This window comes from Akebia trifoliata, chromosome 3 (assembly GCF_017979445.1).
Source record: "Akebia trifoliata isolate Shusen 1 chromosome 3, ASM1797944v1, whole genome shotgun sequence".
NCBI classification, from domain to species: Eukaryota; Viridiplantae; Streptophyta; class Magnoliopsida; order Ranunculales; family Lardizabalaceae; genus Akebia; species Akebia trifoliata.
Window position 1 is genome coordinate 5,437,681 of NC_141377.1, and position 20,000 is coordinate 5,457,680.

Here is a 20,000-nt window from a genome sequence, read left to right on the forward strand (position 1 = left end):
CGTTTTTTTACTTGCTCATCATCATTGGTTTTAGAGGAATCAACTCGGCCGGTTTAAACGAGATTCTTTCGGTTCAAATCGGTAGATCGCAAAATCCAAATCGGGTTTGAAACCATTGGACCGTTTATTAGTTGGCGGTCTTCTTCACCAGTCTGCACTCTCAACGTCTCACAAAGGTTTTCAAATTTAAATAGACTCAGGATCCAATACCGTGTCCCGTTCCTATACAATAGGATAAGTGTCTACGTGGTACGTTTTAGTTGGTGATTAAACACCTCGAGCTTCTAATCAAGCCGTTCACGCAGCCGAATATGTTTACTTCCTAATCCGATTGCGCCACGTATTTCTATTGAAACGGGACACCGTATGTGATCTCGATTCAATTTAAAAACCGCTTTCATCAATAATTCAAAAAAAAAGAAAATTTTCCTCCATTGTTGGTAGCAGAGAGAGTGTGTTAACGAGATCTCTTGGAATCTGATTTGTACTCGAAATTATAAATAACACATCTAAGACCTCATCAATTCACGGTGAGAGTTTACAGAATTGTGTTCTGTTACAGAGAGAGAGAACCGAATCGCAATTTTCTTCTCTGTTAATCTTGCTGATATGTCTTCGTCTATTGCTGATGCTAGGGCTTCTGTCCCCATCGAAGATGAGTGGAAGCAAAATCTCACTCAATCTGTTGATTTGGATCAATTTGAAACTTTGATCGATCTCGATTGGGAGGAAACCCTAACCTCTGTTAGACAGAAAAACAACATCAATGCCCTAAATCTCATAGAAGAATTGAATCTCTGTTATGGGACCCCCGCTGTCATCCACCACATGAATGGTTTAGTTTCTGTTAGAATTGCATTGCTAATTGATGATCTTAATGAGAAAGAAATACATTTGAAGGATGCAATCGAATCTGCAAGAAAAGCGGTTTCGTTATCTCCAAATTGGGCTCCTTATGTTCACTTCTACGCTAATCTACTCTACATTGGTTCGAATGATCGTAAAGGCTATGAAGAGGTTATTCAAGAATGTAGTCGGGTATTATCGATTGAAAATCCCAACGATCCAGCAAAGGGTAGTCTGCAGGAGATATCCATACGAGAGGCTGAGCAGAATATTCGTTTGATTATTCAAAAATCCAACATTGCTTTGATATCAATTTGGATGAAAAAGATTTGGACTGAAATTGGTGGGAATAAGGTTGATTCGGATCCCACAAAACAGATATCGAAAGACCCAATTGAGGTTGAGTCTCGTAATAAGAGCAAGAAATCGAATAAGACAAGGGAAGAGCGTAGGAAGGAGATTGAAGTTCGTGTCGCTGCTGCAAGAATCTTGCAACAGCAGCAGAAATCTACTTTGCTCAAATCGAAGAATGTCGAGGGGGAGAATTACCGAGTGAGCAGTCATCGTAAACACAATAATTTACAAAAGATTTTTCCCTCAGTGTTGGTCAAGAGGAATCATATTCAATCATATTGGAACACTTTGAGTCTCGATAAGAAGCAAAGTTTGCTCACAGTGAGTGTTCACGATCTCGAAACCCATTGCAAGGATGGATTGGAGATGGAAGTTCTGTCGGAAGCTCTATCTGTTAGCATCGCCAATGGGACGTGGCAATTCTGGGCTTGCCCAAGCTGCAATGAGAAATTTACCGATTCTTCTTCAATTACGCAACACGTTCTAAGGGATCACATAAAATTCCTATCACAAGATTTGCAATCTGTGTTTCCCCAAATAGTTGGAGATCATTGGGTTTCCATGATTCTCAATGGTCCATGGCTTCCAATAGATATTTCTAATGCATTAAGAATGCTTGAAGGATCAAAAGATACATCGGAGTCTTCTCCCGACAAGGGGAAGGTTCAACGATCAACGGAGAAAGTATTTTATCTTGGACGTTATTGGCCACTTTCTGATGATTCCGAGTGTATGGAGTTTCTTGAAAATGTTCAAATTATGCTCCTTTTGCTTCTGAAACATAAATATCTTACTGCGAGTCATATTGCTAAGGTGATACAATTCTCCATGGACAAGATACAACGTATCCCTCTTGGTTCACGGTTTCTTAACATTGGCTTGGAAAAAACACTTCTTAGCTTATGCTTCTTGTCACCTCCACAGCTTAAGAAAGTCCTCAAATTCTTAGAAGAGCTTTCTGATTATTGTGGGTTAGGAAGAGAGATGTATGGGTCCATAGATGAGACGCATAGTGTCACTCAGGAAATTGAAATCAAAGAGACTATCGTTTTTTCTGGTGGTTCTTTATGTCTCTTTTCGGTGAAGAGTGGCTCCATGGATGATAGTGCTGATAGCGATCCACTCTTAACCTGGATATTAGAAGGTCCTTCGAGTGGGGAACAACTGGCTTCATGGAAACGTATGAGGGAAGATAAAACATGTCGTGGAATGGAAATTCTACGAAAAATTTATGAGGAAAATTCCCTCTTAGAGAACTTGTGCAGGACAAAATGTGAGATGCAGAACCGTGTAGCAGCTTTGGACACGGTCAAGAGATTATGTCTCAGAGAGCGTAAAGAAAGGGATCAAGCCATCGAATTCATTTCTCAAAGTTATGAGATAGTCCTCCAGAAGCGGAAAGAAGAGCTAGTCGAGAAGGAAAATGATGAGGTGTTCGATGTTGTATCAGATGTTCTTAATGATGCACAAAGTCTGAAAGTCTCACAGTTTGGATATGAGGAATCTGGCAAAGATGAGGATTGGAGAATGCAAGATTTACTGCATCAAGCCGACACTTGCGTAGAAAAAGCATTTCTGAGACACAAGGATTGGTTCTCTGTAGAGGTGGGTGGGTCTGTTGGTAGTTTTATCTGCAAGACTAAAACCATGACTTGTGGTCCATGACGACGTTTTATTTTAATGACATTGTATTCATTCTTGTAGTTCAGCAAAATTGATGCAAATATCACTCACAGTGGCTCTCGTATCTGGGCATTGGAATTTAAACTTAGGTCTTTTTCTGCCATTGATTATCGGATGATTGTTTTGCCTCTTCTGAAGTCAATCTTGAAGGTCTGTAATGGTATTTTTACTACTTTGTTTTATAGTTCACCTGTTCGGATATAAATTTTCATCTTTTTGGTGTTAACACTCTTTTTTCCAGTCACACTTAGAGGAACTCGCTGATAAATATGCCACAGAGAAATCTGAGGCTGCAAAAGAGGCATTCTTATCTGAACTAGCTCTCGATGCCAAAAAGAGTATCAATAAAGGAGGTGATCATTCGAAACAGAAACACAAGTCAAAGAATAAGAAAAAGGGACACCAAAAAGCTAAGGATTTAAAGGTTGTAATTGTCTCTGTTTGGTTGGGTTCTTTTATTAGTTGCATAAATATATTAATATCAAAATTCGTTGATGTCGAGGCTAATGCTTTCTGGAATTTTTCAGGCCACTGGTGGTGAGAAGGCTAGTTGAAGCATTGCAGAGAACGTGGCACCAGAATTGTCTGTTGTTGACTCAAAGCTTGATTCTGGTGATCCAAATGTTCATGAGCAGTTGAGACATGGTAATATAGTTAGTTGTGTTGGTGATGATGATTCTTTAGTTAGTTGGAAAAAAAATATTCCATGCTTAGTTGGGTTATGTGATGAACGTCGTGATGAGTGCATAAATGCTTTTAAACATGAATATGAAGAATAGGTTTTTCTTGGAAAAATTATTATTTTCTTTGAAAATAAAAAGAAGTAACATTTACTAGAATTTGTTATAAAAAATGCAAAGTAAAATACACCTTGGTTGGTGGGACTTGACATGTGAATCAAATTAATTAAAAAAGTGGAAAGTAAAGATCGGTTTCAAAATCTACTTGAGAGGTGGACTCCTTAGGGGATATACCACAAAAAGGTAGGCCAGTCAACTGACACACACTCCTTGAAGGAATAGGCCTCTTCGTTGAGGGATAGGCATTCCAATGGTCAGATGAGTCAGGAAAAGATTACTGGAGACACACTGTGAAGGAATAGGCCTCTCCTTTGAGGGCTAGGTGTTCCAATAGTTAGTTGAGTCAGGGTTTCTCCGAGTTCTTAGGACGGTATGAGGTTTAGCCCAGGTGTAAAAATTGTAAAATGTAAAGGACAAAAATTGTGAACAAAGATAAAAAGACTTTTAAGAACGCTTCCGCAAAGAACACAAAAATACAAAAGACATTTCTATTACGAGTATTGTATTGTTTTTTGTTTTTTTGAATTAATGTTAGTATTGTTAGTATCGTTGCTTGCTCAGCTTCACTGCTCATGGACTTTTCCTGTCCACAAATTTTGAAGAAAGTTGAAGATGCAGATAAGATCAAGACAATAGATAACAATTTCTCGGCTTTTAGTTGTCATGTAAAAAATAGTCAAGTGTAGTGTATTTTTTTGCGATGTTTCAATGTATGTCATCATTACAAGTAATGTAAATATATTTATCGCTTCCACTTATGAGTCATGGATCATGATCCATCTTTATGGCTGGGATTTTCCAACTGAATAAAAAGTCCGGTCATGGCAATAGGTCCGTCCTTCTTAAGCACAAAGCCTTTTAGCGTCCCGCCAGCCACTTCCCTACACATTAATCTTCTAAAGCCTCAACCGCCAAATTGAATAAAATGGAGATAGTGGGCCAACTCGCCTGGGGCTTCTAGAATTCTTGAAAAGGCCCACAGAAGACCCATTGAAAAAAAAAAAGATGACAATGATATGCACTTCATAATACATATAATCCACCTTTCATTGAAACCCATACAACCCATTGTACATCTCCGGAACCCCCAATTGACATGGTCATAAACCTTTTTCTAGATCGATTTTGTAGACAATCCCAAGTTTCTTGGATCTTAACATTGAGTCAATAGATTCGTTTGCAATTAGCACTTGGGACTCAGCCTTGAGCTTCATTATTGTAGGGGTAAAATCTCGGATCTTGTCCATTTCTCGAGATTTAACCAAGAACCAATTAATCTTTGGTTTCCTTGATTCAAACATACCATCAAGTCATGCATAAAAAACACAAAGAAAAGGGGAAAAGAGAGAAAATACAATGCACAAGATTTTTTTGTGGGGTTCATCACAACTCCGGACTTTACTTTACAATCCCTCTCCTCCAATCTTCCTCCCCCCTTTACATGGTAGCTCCCTCTTTATATAGAAATAGATAAGACTAATCCAGAGAGGAATGAATCAATATATTCCCTCTAATCAAGGGATTCTCAATCAGTTATTATCCAAATATATTTACTTCTCTATTGGAAAATCTTTAAGTTAAGAATGAGATCCTGATTTTATCTAATTAAGATAATTAACTCTGCCAAGATTGATCATTAGGATATGCCTCATTCATGTCACATGTCTGATACCATTTTTTACCCGCGCAATTATTATTGATAGACTTCAATCCATTACACTTCCATTCCAACTAAGGCAACTTACACAATTCGACAGACCTAAGTGGTATCCATGGGGTCACGCTAATATGATAATATGGATACTTCTATGATATTCATCTCTCATTTTACCTTTTTTATGTCGGTTACTTTTTTTAGATAGTGCAGACTTGTATTACATCTCCCCATAACACAAAATTCACTTATAGGATGATCCTGACCTTGCAATTTTTATCCATTTATTATGTTACTGCAGTAATTCCATTTCCATGTCACATGGAATCACTAGGCAGTGCTAGTGACATTCTGACCTTTTATGTTGCTTTATTTTCAGATATATTTCAAGCATGTCAAAGTTTTCCAAATGAAAGAATGTGATTGGGACAGGGATGAAAATGAAGTTGGTGAAAACAATTCCTTTGAATGTAATCATAAAGGTTGGAAAATCCATAATTTCTAGGAATTGGCAAGTTTTCCATTCCATGATCTTTCATGTGACTTCACTTTACTCTTTTCTGTAGACTCGGACTTTCTCTTGTAAAATGCAGTCCTTATGAAATTTAACTCAGTTTCGAATTGAATTCTGGAGAAGATCAACATCATTGCATAACACTGTTGGAAATCCTTGTGTTATTATCTGGCATTATATGATATTTTTTATGCACTAGGTGAATCAGAAACAGAGATTCAAAGTGAAGTAATCCTACTTGTCTGAGAGTTGCTCTAAGTAAATTTTATCCTAATAGTAATCTCTTCCAGGAGGTAAATTCACACAAATGTGCTTGCTTGTGTTCCACACAGGTAAATTTCAAGTCTTAACCCATGATGCAAATAATAAATTTAAACATGATTATTTCCACACAGTGTGTTCGCTTTTATTGAAATATATCTAATAGATTCAATACCAATTGACAGGCACAGATGAATGGTGCTTCTGAAGTATTGGCAGCAATCTTTGACTGCCTCCATATGTCATTTGCTTGTGAATCACGTAAACCCAATGTTGAATTAGAAGAAACCAATTGCATTGGTTCTTGGGGTGGTTCAAGCAATGCTTGTATAGAACATACTCTTTTTGGAATGAACATCTTTGAGTGTATGAACTGCAATAGTTGTGGTCTGGAATCCAGATGTTTGAAGTACACTTCATTTTTCCCCACCATCAATGCTAATGCTCTCCGAACAATGAAGGCATGTATCTTTTTGGAATGAACATCTTGGAGTGTTTAGATTGTGGACTTGTTTGTAATTGGTTTCAGACTTCGTCTGCAGACAGCTCTTATGATTGAGCAATGTAGTCCCGGTAATACCAATTACTTGTCAATTCATTCTGCCTTAGGATAGGTCTAAGATTCCAATTTGTTGTTTTTCCTTGATGTGTATCTTGAATTTCGATTAATCATTTGTGTTAAAGAGAGTTCTTCTTATCAATTATTTTGGGCCCTGATTGTTATTTTGTAATTCGTAGGTTTGCTATTGTGGACAACACTATTTATGCTTTATTTATAATAATTGGAATGGAAGATGGTTCTATATGACGAACAAACTGTCAATTTCGTTTTATGTATTTTTTTATTTTAATATTGTTTGGTTCTGTTAGTTATGTCCTTTATCTTGTTTTTCTTATCCCATTTGATTCATTCAGGTAACGGGAAGTTGGAGCGGTGTAGATTAACTTTTACTTGGAGATTCTCTCAGAATTTGCTCCTTAATGGGGTTGGTGCAACAAGTCTCTAATGATGGTTTGCTCTCTCAGTGGAAGACCAATGTACTATATAAGAGGTTTCTTGTTTCAAAATGAGGAAAATAGACGACAAAAGAACTCAAACTATTTTGGTGAATTGTCAATGGCATACAACATAGTCCCATGCAAAGAAGACCAGTTTTATTGTATCTAAATGTTATGTGTCAAATATAATGTCAATGGTGGAAATTTTATTATCGATTGCTCTTCTTTTAGTTGCCGAATTGCTACTTTCAATGCTTTCTTCATGAATAATCCTCAAGTTTTTGGATGATATTTAAGGAATCATCAATTCCAACATTTTGTTTTGATTTAGCACAATGTTTGGTAAAAGCAGCTCTTTTTGAACCTTATTGTAAAGCAAATACAAAGCATGTTCTATCATCTTCAGATGTTTAATATTGGAGATTTACATCACAAGCCATCAAAGAAATATTTTTGTTGCTATTTAGGGTATTTTTGGATCAATGTAGTTGCTAGGATTGGCAACGGTTCGGTTCGGTACCAGATCAGTGCCACTCCAATACTGATCTGAAATTTTTTAAAGATGTACCCGATCCGAACGGATTAATGAATATGTGAACCGAATCTGATCTGTTTCATGTCATCCTTAATCCGAAACCGATCTGAACACATGCCTTATTTTCAAATCACAAGGTTCAAAATTTTAAAATATATAAATTTAAAAAAAAATCTACTTTCCTACTACAAATATAAAGGGAAATAAAAAAGACAACCATTTTATCTATATGTATTTATATGAAATTAAAAATAATTTTTTTTTATCGAAATATGTTCAGATCAGATTTTTTTTTATCGGATTGGGGTAGATCCAAATCTTATCCGAAAATCCAATTTTTCATGTTTTTCTGGACTAGATCAGTTCGAACATCAGGTATATTTCCAATCATTGCCATCCCTAGTAATTGCTTCCTAATAATATAGGTTATTTTCCCATGTTTTTTAACAGGATGCAAAATAAGAAAGTTACAGAAAACTTAACATTGATAGGTTATTTGGGAGGGATGTTTTGTTTGTAAGGTTAATGTAGAAAATATTGAAGGAAAAGTGTGATCTCTTTGGGGTCCATATGGTTGTTGGGGGAAGATTGGCATAAAAATGATTTTTCAAAGAAAATCGAATTTTTAGGTGTATTATATTGCATTTCGTAGGAATCATTTTCCTCGAGAAAATTAATCCTCCTTATGTCACTGTATTAATTTTAAGGGTGATAGCATTATCAGCTAAGTTACTTTGACACCTTTTGTTCTTTTTTCAAAAATTAAAATAAAAATAGTCTGTAAGTAGTGATATAATAGTGAATAATTGGAGGATTGAGATCTTTAATCCAAAAAACACATGGTATAACCATGGTTTCAAAACTCGCCCGAGTCGTCTGAGACATCTCGGTCTCGTTCATGGATGAGACATCAAAATAAACAGTATCGATTTCATAACACCCAGACCGAAAATTTTAATCTTCGGAGTAATTTTGAGGGAAAAAATAATTACAAGAGAAGAAGTTAGAACAAATCTTAATTTTAAAATTGAATGTAATAGACTTAAAAAGAAAGAAACGCCTATTCCGGGCCTTTGCACGCACCTACATGAGGTGTAAATCCGAGATTTTGCCCCCCCCCCCCTACGTGCATGCATTAAGGTTTTCGGACCTTAGGTTTTCCTCTTCTAATTGGAACTTTGGATTTTCCTCTTGGGCCCCCATGTGCGCACGTGAGTCCACCGACTACTTCTATTCACTTTAAAGCTATTAAAAGCACAACTATTTAAGAATTGCAAATCAATTATTCTCCTAATCAATGTGGGACTATAATTACTCAAGGCAAAAACAAAACTATAAATTAAACTTAAAACAATAAAATAAAAAGCATAAAGTATAAAACAAACATGGGATTGAATTACCCTATGGTAATAGATTGATTTACCATATGATTAAAACTAATTGAATATTAAAGGATTTTCAAATTCAACCTTCTAAATTCCAACAAATATATATAACAAATGACTTTGACCTTGTATAAGAGACTATTATAAAATATAAATAACCACAATACCCTCGTTTCCAACCTCGTGATAAAAGCATTTTTCGTTTCCACTTTGTTTTTTTTATTTTCTTTCTTAAAATCTATTCTTCTAAAATAATTCTTTAGATAGGTTTTCAACCCATCACTTCAACCTCACGACAAGAACCTCTTATTTTTCTTCCCAAAAATGCTATCGTCTTCAACATCCTAAAACTCTATCTCGTTCTTTAGCTTTGATGGTGGAACGAGATAGAATATTTAAGTTGAAATCAAGGGTAAAATATTTTTCGCTAGAAGTTAAATAGAATGGGTTTATCATGGAAAAATCAAGGCCAAGAGCGTGATAGTTTCTCATGTAAGATCAAAGTCAATAGATATCTATTCGAAAACCAAGTTAATAACTTCAAATTTCCAAAATTACGCATTTCACTTATGATGAACGTCCATCGACATATGATTACTAGAGTTCGCATGTGCCTATGGCATGAAGAAATTTTGGGTTAATGGGGTAAAAAGATAATATTAATAAAGTTGGAGGGGTATTTAGAAAAAAGAGGAGAAGAATAATAAATTTAGAGGTATTCTTGAAAAATGGGAAGATAAAGATTGAACATCGAGACACAGAGGAGTGACTATTATATTTAGGAAAAATTACTTAAAAGGACCTTAGTAGAGGAACTTTTTTATAGATAGTCCTTAAGTTTTGGGCAATCTCTTAATAGTCCATTTAGTAAACTTTTATTTTCTTAACAGTTCATGGACCTCATCTCCCATGGTTTTCACAATTAAATGCTTTAACCATTTGAACTTATAATTTTCATCATAAAAAAAATGGATGTTTGGCATCTCAATCGAGTTTTAGAGACTTGATTCCGTTGGTAAGGGTTTAAGAAGGAAGAAAAAATCATTTTCAAGGATTTTTTTTATTAATTATTGAATGAAAATCTATTAAATTGTTTGTTTGGTTTAAAATCATCTAAACAAATCCTTATCCCAAGTTTTTAGTTGATCTTTCCATGTATTTTCGTCGAAAAAACTCAAAAATCGAAAATGGATGGGTTTTACCAATATCAGTTCACCATTTTATTTATTGTCGAGTTCAACCATAAATAAAAGTGGTAAACTTGACAATAAATAGTGGTGAGTTCAACAGTAAAATTTATGAACCAGACAATAAATAAAAAGCGATGAGTTCGACAATAAATAAAATGTGGTGAATTCGACAATAAATAAGAAGCGGAGAGTTCGCCAATAATGAGGGACCATTTACTAAATATCCTATCAAGCTACCTCCCAAAACTTAGGGACTATTGATAAATAAATCCCTCCGTCAGGGGCCTTTGAACAATTTTCCCTTATATTTAAGTTTGAGGTGTAGTTATAGATTAATGGTGTGATAATATCACATCCCGTTTTTACATGCACAGCTGCACTTCATTGGTTTTAGAGGAATCAACTCGGCCGGTTTAAGCGAGTTTCTTTCGGTTCAACCCGGTCGAGGCCAAATTGGGTTCTTCAAAAACCATTGGACCGTTGATATTTGGTCTGACTGTGTCGTCTTCTTCACCCGCCTTCACTCTCACTCTCACAAAGATATTTAAATTTAAAAAACCGCCTCATCAAGAATTCAAAAACCAAGAAAATAAAACAAAGAAATACAGAGAAAAATCTCCGCCATTGTTGGTAGCTCAGATAGATAGAGAGAGAGAGAGAGAGAGAGAGAGAACGATTGATCGATTGCAATGTTTTTCCTTCTTCTTTGAATCTCTCTGTTAATCTTGCTAATACGTCTGCATTTGTGGATCAAATTGAGTCAAAATCAATGGTTTTGCATTTGCACTCAATTTAACCATCAATGGGGCCTAAGGAGAGAGGTTCTGCTTCTAGGGCTTCTGCCTCCATCGAAGATGAGCGGAAGGAAAATCTCACTCAATTTGGTAATTTCGATCAATCTGAAACTCCGATCGAATTCGATTGCGAGAAAACCCTAACCTCTATTGGACAGGAAAACAAGACCTCCGCTGATATCCATCACTTGGAAGGTTTAGTTTCTGTTGAAAAAGCAACCCTAATTGACGATCGTAATGAGAAAGAAATACATTTGGAGGATGCAATCAAAGCTGCAAGCAATTGCGTCAATTATATTCATTCCTTCGCTATTGAACGCTACTTCGCTTCAAATGATTGTAAAGGGTATGAAGTGGTTATTCAAGAATGTCATCGGGCATTATTGATTCAAGATTCCATACCAGAGGGTAATGTAGCACATAATATGAAGCTGGCTCTTCATTCAATTATTCAAAGATCCAACATTGCTTTGATATCGATTTGGATGAAAAAGATTCCAACTAACACTGCTGGGGAGAAGGTTGGGTCATTTCCCACGAAACAGATATCGAAGGACTCAATTGAGGTTGAGCATAATAAGAGCAAGAAATCGCATAAGAGAATGGAAGACCCAATTGAGATTGAGTTGCGTAATAAGAGCAAGAAATCGAATAAGACAGAGGAAGAGCGTAGGAAGGAGATTGAGGTTCGTGTCACTGCTGCAAGAATCTTGCAACAGCAGCAGAACTCTACTTCGCCCCAATCGAAGAATGACAAGGAGGAGAATTACCGAGTGAGAGAAAAGATTGACCCCTCAGTGGTGGTGAAGAGGAATCGGATTCTATCATATTGGAACACTTTGAGTCCCGATAAGAAGCAAAGTTTGTTCAAAGTGAATGTTTACGATCTCGATACCTATTTGAATGATGAATTGAAGAGCGAAGTTCTGTCAAATGCTTTACATGTTGGCAAGACCAATGAGAATTGGCAATTCTGGGGTTGCCCAATCTGCGATTTGATATTGACCGATTATGATTCATTTAAAAAACATGTTCAAACGGAGTACGTGAAAGTTCCATCGCTATCTGTCTCTCCTCTAATAGTTGGAAACATTTGGGTTAATATGATTCTCAATGCGCCATGGCATCCAGTAGATATTTTTAGTGCATTAAGAATGTTTGAAGGATCAAAAGTTACATCAGAGTCTTCTCCTGATAAGGGGAAGGTATTTTATAATCTTGGACGTGAGTGGCCACTTTCTATTGATTCTGAGCGTGTGGAGCTCCTTGAAAAAGTTCAAATTATGCTTAAATTGCTTCTGAAACATAAATATCTTACTGTGAATCATATTACTATGGTAATAGGATTCACAATGCACAATATACAACGTATCCCACACCTTGGTTCACGGCTTCTTCACATTGGCTTGGAACAAACACTTTTCAGCTTATCCTTCTTGTCACCTTCACAGCTTAAAAAAATCCTCAAATTCTTGGAAGAGCTGTCTGACCCTTTTGGGTTAGGAAGAGAGAAGGATAGCACCATAGATGATGAAACACATAGTGTCACTCAGGAATCTGGAATCAAAGAGAGGATCATTATTTCTGGCGATTTTTTACATCTCTTTTTGGATGATAGTGCTGATAGCGATCCACTCTTAACCTGGATATTAGAAGGTCCTTCGTGTGGGGAGCTACTGGCTTCATGGACAAGTCTGGCGGAAGATAAAATACGTTGCGGAAGGGAAATTCTGCAAAAAATTAATGAGGAAAATTCCCTCTTACAGAGTTTTTGTGAGAAGATACGTGAGCAACAGAACCATGTAGTAGCTTTGGAGACAGTCAAGAGACTCTGTCTTGGAGAGCGTAAAGAAATGGAACAAGCCACCAAATTCATTTCTCAAAGTTACGAGGTAGTCCTCCACAAGTGGAAAGAAGAGAGGGGGTCTGATAGCGGTACGCTTGAGTTGGAAGCTATGTCAAATGTTCTCAATGAAGCAAAAGGTCTGAAAGTCTCACAATTTGGATACAATGAATCTTTGACTGGCAAAGATGAGGATTGGAGAATGCAGGACTTACTGTATCAATCAGAGACTTGCGTAGAAACAGCATTTCTGAGACACAAGGAACGGTTCTCTGTAGAGGTGGGTCTGTTGGTAGTTTTATCTACAAGACTAAAACCATGACTTGTGGTCTATGCTGTTTATTTTAATGAAATTGTATTTCATTCTTGTAGTTCGGCAAAATTGATGCAAAGATCGTTCACACTGGCATTTCTATCCTGGCATTGGAGTCAAAGCTTGGGTCTTTTTCTACCTATGATCACCGGGCAATTTTGTTGCCTTTTCTGAAGTTATTCTTGCAGGTAAATAATGGTATTTTTACCCGATTTATGAACCACATCCTAGTTATCAGCCAACTCATATATGTAACAGGACATAGTTTGCTCGATCACCCATTTCTTTGGATTCTGCAAGCACTATCACCCATTTCTTTGGATTCTACATGCACCCAAATGCATAATTGCAGATAGCACACTAAGCAATGTGACTCAGTACGGGCATTCCCCACTGTCATGCATGCAAACTATGTCCTGTAATCAAATATATACGTGATGATTGTTCTTTAATTTTTGAGTCTTTTAGTTAGGAATTTTTGGATTTTGGATCTTCAGTAGTAGCTCATAATTGTTCTGAAAATATGTTTTGATCGTGAAGTTTTGATCAAATCTGTGATTCTCAAGGGAAAAACAGAGTCTGGTTTGAATTCTATGGTAGTTGTTCTCTTAGTTTTCGATTAACGACAATGATTCGAATCTGAAATATTTTGCAGTGAACCTTCAATTAAAATTGAAATTCTCATTGTTGAAAAAAAATCGCAGTTTTTTTCATATTATTTGTGCTCTTAGATTTCAATGAAATTATAAACAGCATTGATTTGACTTCAATTGTATTTCAAAGTGCGGTCAGATTGGCACTTTTTATATTGTCAGCAATGTTATACCCGATTTTTGTTCATTTGTTTTATAGTTTCACCTGTTTGGACATAAATTTCCATCTTCTTGGTGTTAACACTCTTTTCCAGTCACACTTAGAGGAACTCGCGGATAAATATGCCACAGAGAAATCCGAGGTTGCAAAAAAGGCATTATTAGCTGAACTTGCGCTTGATGAAAAAAAGAGTATCAATAAAGGAGGTGATCGTTTGAAACAGAAACATAAGTCAAAGAATAAGAAAAAGAACAAGGCCAACCAAAAAGTTAAGGATTTAAAGGTTGTAATTGTTTCTGTCTGGTTGGGTTCTTTTATTAGGTGCATAGTTATTTTAATATACAACTTCGTTCACGTTGAGGCTAATGCTTTCCTGAATTTTGCAGGCTACTGGTGGTAATGAGGAAATTGCAGAACAGACGTACGTTTCTTCTTAGGGGTGCAACTTGGTCCGGTTCAAACCGAGAACCAAACATAATCAATAGACCAAGAACTGAACCTTATATAATAAATAAATAAATAAATAATATATTCATTTATTATGAATTTTTAGGAGTTAGGACATAGATTAATGACTTCTTTATGGATAAACTAATGAATGTTTTTTAGGAATAGATTAATGATTTATTATATGAAATTCTATGTTTATATTTATTTATTTTCTTAAAAATCTGTCGTTCCAACTAAGTTCATAGGATATTGGGAACCCATAGAACCAAACCGACCTTAGTTTGGTTTGGGTTGGTTCAGTTCTATTGGCATTTTGATTCGGTTCTGGTTCTTATCTAGTGGAACCAACCTATGGTGGGTTTGGTTCTGGTTTAGCCACAAATCAAACCGAGTTTCAGCCCTACTTTCTTGTTAGGCACACATATGATCCTTCCTTTTTCTTCTTCACTACTATTGCTTTTCTTTATTTATTATGTGCTTATGTGCATACTGCAGTCACTTTCCTGTTGTATCGGATGACTTGAAACAGAAGGAAGAGGAATTTAGACATCAACTTGAGACTGAAACAGATGCAAAAATGGTTGAAGAAACTCTGGAGTATCAAATGAGAATAAAAAATGAGGCCAAACAGAAGTTCCAAGCAGAACTACATGAGAAGGCTAGTGGAGGCACTGTAGAGAACGTGGTACCAGAATTGTCTGGTGTTGACTCAAAGCTCGATTCTAGTGATTCGAATGTTCATGAGCAATTGAGACATGATGCTAATAGCCAGAAAATTAAGCTGGATCAGTCTAGAACTTATTCTGGAGGGCCCGGCATGGTTCTGAGTTCAGAAGTTAAGAACCCCTCAATTAGCTGTCATGAGAAGCCTAACGAGCCTTACAAGGATCCATCGCTGGGGAAGACTGATTTGCCAAAAGATTTATTAGATGTGCCTATACAAAGTGCAGAGGGAACTGCATTGCCCAGCCAATCCTCTACCAATTCTGGAGGACAAGGTTAATAGCTCTTTAATAACACTACGTATTTGTTGGTCAAAGTATTCTATCTGTTGGAAATTGTTCTTTAAATCATATTCGTCTCATGCAGGCCTTCTTAACCGAGGAACTTTGGAAGTTTTGTCTACTGATCAATGCCGATGGAAACGAAGGCGAGGCAAAGGAAAAAACAGCTCTACCAAATCACTTGAAGAAAAATTTCAAGCACCAAATGAAATTGTAATCAACAGCACGACTGGAAAGAATGTGATTGGGACAGGGCTGAAAAATGAAGTTGGTGAAAACAATTGCTTTTTGAATGTAATCATACAGGTTGGAAAATCCATAATTTCTAGGAGTTAACAAGTTTCCACTCTACTTCACTTCTACTCTTTTCTGTAGACTCAGACTTTTTCTTGTAAAATGCAGTCCTTATGGAATTTAAAGCGGTTTCGAATTGAATTCTGGGGAAGGTCAATATCATGCCATAACACTGTTGGAAATCCTTGTGTTATCTGTGCGTTATATGATATTTTTGATGCACTTAGTGAATCAGAAACAGAAACTCAAAGTGAAGCAGTTGATCCTACTTGTCTGAGAGTTGCTCTAAGCAAATTTTATCCTAATAGTAATTTCTTCCAAGAGGTAAATTCACACAAATGTGGTGGTAAATTCTCACAAATAAAAAATTTAAACATGGTTATCTCCACGCAATGTGTTCGCTTCTATTTGAATATATCTAATAGTTGTAGTACCAATTGACAGGCACAGATGAATGATGCTTCTGAAGTATTGGCAGCAATCTTTGACTGCCTCCATAATTCATTTGCTTCAGGATCACGTAAACCCGATGCTGAATTTGAAGAAACCAATTGCATAAGTTCTTGGGATTGTTCAAGCAATGATTGTATAGCATATACTGTCTTTGGAATGAACATCTTTGAGCGAATGAAGTGCAATAGCTGTGGTCTGGAATCCAGATGTCAGAAGTACACTTCATTTTTTCACAATGTCAATGCTATTGCTCTCCGAACAATGAAGGCATGTCTCATATAAGAAATTATATTTTCTTAATAATGGAATAACTAATCATTTCTTTGGAGAGAAGAGAAGAGAATTCTTAAATTTGTAGAGTTAGTGAGATTGTGTGTTTGTGGACTTAGTTGTAAGTTTTTGTAAAGTTACAGCACACTCAATTTTTTTTTTTGGTCTCAGATTACGTCTGCAGATAGCTCTTTCAATGAGCTTTTGAATCTTGTAGCGATTGATAGTCAATTAGCTTGTGATCCAGAGGCTGGCGGCTGTGGAGAACTCAATTATGTCCATCCTATTCTGTCAAAACCTCCACAAGTGTTCACAATAGGTAAATTGTCAATTTGTTGAGAAATGAGTTATTCTTCTATCACTCATAATGATTCTTTGTCCTTATCTTGCAGTCCTGGGTTGGCAGAGTACCCATGAAAGTGAAAACAACTTATCTGCAACATTGGCAATCCTAACCACTGAGTTAGACATTGGTGTTGTGTATCGTGGTCTAGATCCCGGAAATAAACGTTGCCTGGTTTCGGTGGTATGCTAGGATAACCCCCTCATCTTTTGATTCAAATATTATCTTAAAGTTGCTTTTGTGGTTGAGATTAACAAACAGTTATTCATGTTCTATCACTTGTTTCCTTGATAGTCTTTATTGATTAACTTCCCCTTGAAGGCCTGAAATAAGCATTTCAGCTCAAACAACTCAGTACTAAACTAATCACAATATTGAATTATGTGGTTGAACAATTACATTTATGTGTTTGTATGTATTTATGTATATAAAGAATTGGGTCAATTATAATAAGAAGTTTAAAAGAGAAAAGTTGTGGATGAATCACCCAATTGAGTTATGGAGAAGAGACAGGGTTGATTTCTTCCTGATTGACATGATCACAATGATTGAGCAATGTAGACCCCCCGCCCCCCATACCAATTACTTGTCAATTCATTCTTCTCAGGCTGGGTCCAATATACCATTTTTTTTTGTTTTTTCGACATGTATTGAAGTTTGATTAATCTTGTGTGACTTGTTAAATAGTGAGCTTCTTATCAATCATTTGGATATTGTTGTCTTGTAATTCGTAGGTTTGCTATTATGGATGTCACTATGTATGCTTTGTTCATAATCGTGGGCATGGAAGATGGTTCCTTTATAACGACCGAACTGTCAAGGTCAATTTTTTTTTTTTTAATCATGTTTACTTCTATTAGTTCTTCCTTTGCCTGGTTTTTCTTATCCAATTTGATTCATCCAGGTAACCGGTAGTTGGACCGATGTTCTCACCACATGTAAAAGAGAGCGTTTACAACCTCAGATTCTTTTCTTTGAAGCTGTAGATTAACTTTTACTTGGAGATTCTCTCATAATCCGGTTGTTAATGGTGCTTGGCATTCATTCTGTCCATGATGATGCATCCTCTGTGATAGCTGTCAAAAAGTTTTGTAGTTAATGTAAGTGATTCCTGTGGGAGCAAACTGGCTCTCTGGAAGGAAGACCGATGTACAATATAAGGGTTTTTTTGTTTCAACTGAGGAAAATAGACAACAAAAGAATTCAAGATTAGGTATCGGTATTGAAGGGAAGAGCAGTAACCGCAAGATTTACTCAGCATAAATTCACAAACAGAACTTATCTTGCTGATTTCTCAACACATTTGACACATTGTCAATAGCATACATTATAGTCCCATACAAAGAAGACCAGTTTCATTGTATCCAAATGGTCTCATAATAGTTTTCATTTGCAGGGTTAAAAGAGTTTCTGTACATAAAAAACATTAAGAGGCCCCCTGGGTCTCGCCATATATGTGGCTTACAAATGTATGTATCAATATAATGTCGAAGACGAAAAATTTATTGTCTATTGCTCTTCTTTCAGTCGCTGAATTACTAGTTTCAATGCTTTCTGCATGAAAAATTGTTGGGCTATGTCTTCCATTCTTGATATATTGTCATGAATTCAACCCGGATTTTTTTTTGATCCGCTAACGACCCATATGACCCAGGCCCGAGGACCTAATTGGTTTGGATTTGGATCTGACCCGTTTACCCTCTTTGTAACCCTAAGTACATAAAGGGTAAGAGATGAAACCCTAAGAGAGTTAGAGAGAGATACGAAAGGCAGAGAAATTGTAACCTTGTTCTTCTTTGGTTATCATAGTGAAATCGCCGTTTTTGCTAGTGGACGTAGGTTGATGGTTTGACCAAACCACGTATATCTTGTGTCTTGTGAGATTATTTATGTTCTTGTTGATTTCTGCTTTAGATCTGAGGGTTTTTTCTAACAATAATACTCAAAATTTTGGATGATATTTAAGTAATCATCTTAATTCCAACATTTTGTTTTGATTTAGCACAATGTTTGGTAAAAGCAGCTCTTTTTTTTCTCCCAGATTTTCGGAGTTTAAACTTGTTCCTGCTTTGTAATACAACAACTCCTGACCATTATTATCGAATCAAAACATAGTGATTTATTCACTATCTTCCATTTCTTAAGAATTTCTCTGACCTCCCAAGAATAACTAAATGGATTCCATAAGGTTATTTTGTGATTTCTTTTGATGATTTCCCAAGGATGGTCTTCGAGACCCTTACTAGGAAAAAAAGCTTTGGAGTGGCGAGCCAATTTCAAACGAGTCGAGATCTAGTATGGTGTCCACGAGGAATGCACACATTTGGCTACATGCATGGTTTAGTTAGGAGCCCTAAGTGTCTAAAATTCCAACTAAAGTGTGCCATGTAGACACTGTAATTTCAAAATTTTGGAAGAACCCTCCTCTTTTCATGGTGTGTGGCACTTCCATGTTCTCATAAATATTTGAGATACTCTCTCTTTCAAATTGGTAGCGTGCTTCTTGACCACAGTCTTCTCTTATGGACTAATAGAAGACAATTTAAAAACTCTAGAATTTTTCTTCAAATTAGTCAACTTCATGATGATGAGGGTGATGGTGACGACAATGACAATGATAATAACGATGGTGATTGCCAATATAACGATGATGGCATTGAGATCATTTTTCATTAGTCCATAAGAGAAATCCAAGGTCAAGGAGAGCATATCATCGGCTTGAAAGCGTAAGGAGCCACACATCATATAAGGAGGAGGGTTCTACCAAAATTTTGAACCATGCATGCAAACCACTTTAGAGTCACGTCCCTCTTACAAGTATTTGTATGTCTCGAGTATGATTCTTGAGATTTGTATATCTCTATGATAATTAAACAATCATTCTTAAGTATTGATATATGCTTGTATAGTTTTCATATTGTCTTATAAAAAACAAAAAAAGAAGAGAGAGAGGTCTTGAGTTCAAGCTAACCCGACTTAGTTGGTATGCGTTTGGGCGAGATATGGTGCACTGAGAGGTTTAGTTGTCTCGTCACCTAGACACCCTTCATCAAAGAACGGATTTTGGATAAATTGAAGATGAGATTGAATACCTAGACATTAACAGTTTGAATGGGTTTGAGTTAGGGACTAAAGACAAGGGTATGTAGGTCATTTTGCATTAATCTCTCAAACAAAACCCAGGTCAAGGATGGCATGTCAA

The 20,000-nt window shown here is 36.3% G+C and overlaps 2 protein-coding genes across 5 annotated transcripts; both read left to right on the forward strand.

Moving 5' to 3' along the window:
* The first annotated feature begins 425 nt into the window (after window positions 1-425).
* Window positions 426-7,306, forward strand: LOC147405712 (uncharacterized). Of its 4 annotated transcripts, XM_086433528.1 has the most exons (7): window positions 426-2,805; window positions 2,905-3,033; window positions 3,125-3,307; window positions 3,411-3,528; window positions 5,717-6,183; window positions 6,298-6,685; window positions 7,028-7,306. In XM_086433528.1, exons 1-4 carry the CDS (start codon window positions 610-612, stop codon window positions 3,435-3,437), a joined length of 2,535 nt encoding a protein of 844 aa, XP_086289654.1. In that variant the 5' UTR covers window positions 426-609; the 3' UTR covers window positions 3,438-3,528; window positions 5,717-6,183; window positions 6,298-6,685; window positions 7,028-7,306. The 4 variants fall into 4 exon arrangements, with proteins under 4 accessions (XP_086289654.1, XP_086289653.1, XP_086289655.1 ...); XM_086433527.1 differs by having other exon boundaries at window positions 6,298-7,306; XM_086433529.1 differs by lacking the exons at window positions 3,411-3,528; window positions 5,717-6,183; window positions 6,298-6,685; window positions 7,028-7,306 and having other exon boundaries at window positions 2,973-3,033; window positions 3,125-3,262.
* A 3,568-nt stretch (window positions 7,307-10,874) lies between these two features.
* LOC147405713 (uncharacterized) lies at window positions 10,875-18,229 on the forward strand. The gene is made up of 12 exons (XM_086433531.1): window positions 10,875-13,138; window positions 13,231-13,359; window positions 14,079-14,267; window positions 14,371-14,405; window positions 14,930-15,432; window positions 15,524-15,744; window positions 15,841-16,056; window positions 16,177-16,452; window positions 16,627-16,774; window positions 16,848-16,981; window positions 17,533-17,619; window positions 17,703-18,229. The coding sequence occupies exons 1-12, from the start codon at window positions 11,024-11,026 to the stop codon at window positions 17,787-17,789; spliced, it is 4,140 nt and encodes a 1,379-aa protein (XP_086289657.1). The 5' UTR covers window positions 10,875-11,023; the 3' UTR covers window positions 17,790-18,229.
* The last annotated feature ends 1,771 nt before the right edge of the window (window positions 18,230-20,000 follow it).

Bases quoted from the DNA above. Each gene is read 5' to 3' on its own strand.
- LOC147405712 (XM_086433527.1), top strand. From the start codon at position 610: ATGTCTTCGTCTATTGCTGATGCTAGGGCTTCTGTCCCCATCGAAGAT. The intron at 2,806-2,904 runs GTGGGTGGGTCT...TCATTCTTGTAG, and splicing joins AGGATTGGTTCTCTGTAGAG to TTCAGCAAAATTGATGCAAA. The intron at 3,034-3,124 runs GTCTGTAATGGT...TCTTTTTTCCAG, and splicing joins TTCTGAAGTCAATCTTGAAG to TCACACTTAGAGGAACTCGC.
- LOC147405713 (XM_086433531.1), top strand. From the start codon at position 11,024: ATGGGGCCTAAGGAGAGAGGTTCTGCTTCTAGGGCTTCTGCCTCCATC. The intron at 16,453-16,626 runs GCATGTCTCATA...TTTTGGTCTCAG, and splicing joins TTGCTCTCCGAACAATGAAG to ATTACGTCTGCAGATAGCTC. The intron at 17,620-17,702 runs GTCAATTTTTTT...TGATTCATCCAG, and splicing joins ATAACGACCGAACTGTCAAG to GTAACCGGTAGTTGGACCGA.